The sequence below is a fragment of the Tupaia chinensis genome, unplaced genomic scaffold (genome assembly GCF_000334495.1).
Source record: "Tupaia chinensis unplaced genomic scaffold, TupChi_1.0 Scaffold000104_1, whole genome shotgun sequence".
Taxonomy (NCBI): Eukaryota; Metazoa; Chordata; class Mammalia; order Scandentia; family Tupaiidae; genus Tupaia; species Tupaia belangeri.
In genome coordinates, this window is record NW_006159568.1 from 2,462,456 (window position 1) to 2,465,373 (window position 2,918).

The 2,918-nt window shown below is 48.7% G+C and overlaps 1 protein-coding gene across 1 annotated transcript in view; it reads right to left on the minus strand.

Moving 5' to 3' along the window:
- The window catches only part of POLR1E (RNA polymerase I subunit E), a 33,289-nt gene extending 30,675 nt beyond the window's left edge, over positions 1 to 2,614 (minus strand). The window contains exon 1 of the mRNA XM_006143738.3: positions 1,679 to 2,614. Within this exon, the coding sequence (XP_006143800.1) occupies positions 1,679 to 1,691 (13 nt within the window). The 5' untranslated portion in view covers positions 1,692 to 2,614. The remainder of the gene's footprint in view (positions 1 to 1,678) is intronic.
- Between the last annotated feature and the right edge of the window lie 304 nt (positions 2,615 to 2,918).

A 2,918-nucleotide genomic window follows, 5' to 3' on the forward strand; every position in this document is an offset into this window, starting at 1 on the left:
AAAAAAGAGCTTAGGATGTCAGAGGATAATAAACAGGAGATTAATGAGAAATAAGGGGAAGGTACAGAAAGTTGTTCTTTTTAATTTGCTATAGGTTGCATGTGATTGCCAGATAGAGGAAGAATGAGACAGGGAAACTGAGAAAGCATCCCTCTGAGGGGATGGGCACATGGCAATCCTTTCTCCAGTCTCCTCTCAAGATTTTGGCCACTTATGCTCTCAGCATGTTTTCCAAGCTGCCAGGCTGGGACTTCAACTGTGCAGTGGGCCATGTGCAATCCAGCCACCTTAACTACCGCACCATCTGCTAGTCCATTACAGAAAGTTTTGATTAAGTAATTTCTCATACAGGTGTGAGTACCCTGTCTCCTTTCCGACTGTAAATCTCTCAGAAATGTATGGCAGTTGTAGTTATTTTGTGGGGTGTGCTACTATGTGTGTGGTGTTTTAGACAGGGTCTTGTTGTGTCATGATCTTCCTGCTGTGTACTCCATGTTCAGCTTCTTTGGCCTGGGTCTCACCATATTGCCCAAAGTGAAAATGAATGAGGGCTGAACTAAAAACAAAATGTCTTTTCTAAAAGAAGTTTGGCCTACACAATTCATTTATATTGTAATGGCTCAAAGCAAGGGATAAGACTTCAGACTTTGGTTTTGGTAATCAATCAACATTGGTCATGAATGAGGATCATAAGACTTCTATTGTACAACTCCCACTTAAAGGAAAGAGGGGTTTGCTGTTGTTTTGTAATTTTGCTATACAGCTAGCCAGAGAAAAAGAGAGAACACCCTCCACTCCCATGGTCATGCTGCAATCCCTTCTTTCCATTCTCCTCTTCTTGGGATTTTGGCCATGCATTCATGCTCCAGAGGCATGTTTCTCAAGCTGTGGAGTCCCAGACTCAGCAAAGTCAGCCTGTGTGGAATCCAGCTGTCTCAACCACATCACCACCAGCTGGCCCCAAATAAGGCTTTAGAAACAAAAAAACAATTATTTCATTTATTGTAATTATTTTTAAAAATTTGCTACAGGACATGTGTGTTTGGGGCGGGTATGTGTGTGTGTGTGTGTGTGTGGGTGGGTGGGTGGGTGGTGTGAGTGAGAAAGCAAGTTGCCAGGTCTGGGACAGGAACTGGGGTAGGAAGGGGACATGTGGAAGCCCTGCCCCCTAAGCTCCCCAAGACAAGGTTTCAACTTCAATACTTAAGATGTCTTACAGGATGAAAACTGCAGGCTGTGAGCACAAAGACCCCTGACAGAGTGGTGCCAGAAACCCGACTGCCTTCTCCCAGAACAGAAATGGGACTATCAAGAAGGCCCACCAGATGATCATGCCCTCCTGAACCAACCGTTGACCTGATCATGTACCTAGGACCCCCTACCCTTATTTTTGTCCTTAAAAAACTCCTGTAACTCCTCAGAGAGACCAGGTCTTTTCAGCACACCGTGCCTGATCTCCTTGCTTCCAACATTACAATAAAGCTGCTTTTTCCTTCATCACATCACTGCCTAGTTTGGTTTGCAGTGTTTGGGAGAGCAAACTCGATTTCTGTTCGGTAACGCGCATTATCTTTACTGCCCAATCGAGCATTTAAAAATGTGAAAGGGCTATAAACAATCAGTGCATTCTAATGAACAGAATTGACCAGGGCAATATTTCCAACCCCTAACATCTTACCGGATGGAATCATCTGTAATACTTGGTGTTAGGTTCTGAAGAACTAGGAGTCTTTTCCCTTCTTCCCTATCTTCTCCCCCTCTCCCCGTCCCCAAAGAACCCGGTCACGCTCGCCTTTGTCTCCCGAGCCACGAAGAGCTCCAGCAGAAGAAAGTTCCTCCCGTCTTTCCCAGAGGAAGGAAGGAAGGCATCTTCCCTGGCTCCAAGGCCCGGCGTCCTCCGAGTCTCGAGGGCCGACCCCTCTCGGGGCTCAGGTTCTCCGTCAGAGCGTGCTCCGGGAGGCCTGGCGCCGCCTCGGGCTGGCTGCTTTTCGACCGCGTCCCACCGAAGTCTGCGATCTTTCCACGTTGGTGACCTCCTTGACAGAGCTTCGCACTTCCAATTTTTTTATTTGAGGGGGGGCGGTAGGCGATGATAAACCTGGGTCTGGAGACTTATTTTGATCAATAGCACCAGATGCGGAGTCAAGCGCCAGACTCGGGAGGGGGATCAGTCAGCCGGACTCCTCAGACGCCAGAGTTTTCAGACGCCGCTAGCCTGCTGGATTTGGGGCAGGTTCCAGCGGAAACAGGAGTTTTCTGTTCATCGCTTTTGGCCGGAGTTTGGCGTAATTAAACCAAAACAGCTTCTTGAAATTTTACCTTTTCCAACGTATGAATTGGAAACGCAACATTCGACCGGCACGAGTGCAGGGTCCAATAAGGGAACTTCAGGGAGGGAGCATTGGGTCATTCAAAGGCCGAACGCCGCAAGGTGGGGAAATCTAGGACCAGCCAATGGCAGGACGTATTAGCCTAAGGGCCCGCCTCAAGGGCGCGTCCAGACCCCAGGCAATAGTGATTGTGATTGGCGAAATTAGGCGGAAAGCTCGCGTTGCCTCAACCACCACGGATTTTGATTGGTTGTAACAGAGACACAACAGCTTTTTCTATAGTCCAAACCTCCGCCCTAAAAGGCGTTTCATAACAGGTTTACGAATTGTAAGGCAAGCGGTGATTGGCCAGGGCGCTCACGGATTCTGTCGGTAGTAAACATAGTGAGGCGCCTGGGACCACGGATTGGTCAGATTTTTCGGGTCGAAGACATTCCTCCGGATTCCGCGCGTTGGCTGGCTGCACTCCTGACCTGGGGCCCACCCTCCCATTTGCTAATTGGCTGCAGTCTAGTCGTGGGGCGGAGGAAAGAAGCTGAGTAGACAATCTTGCATTGCGTCACTTCCGTTTACTGTCGGGCGGCGCAC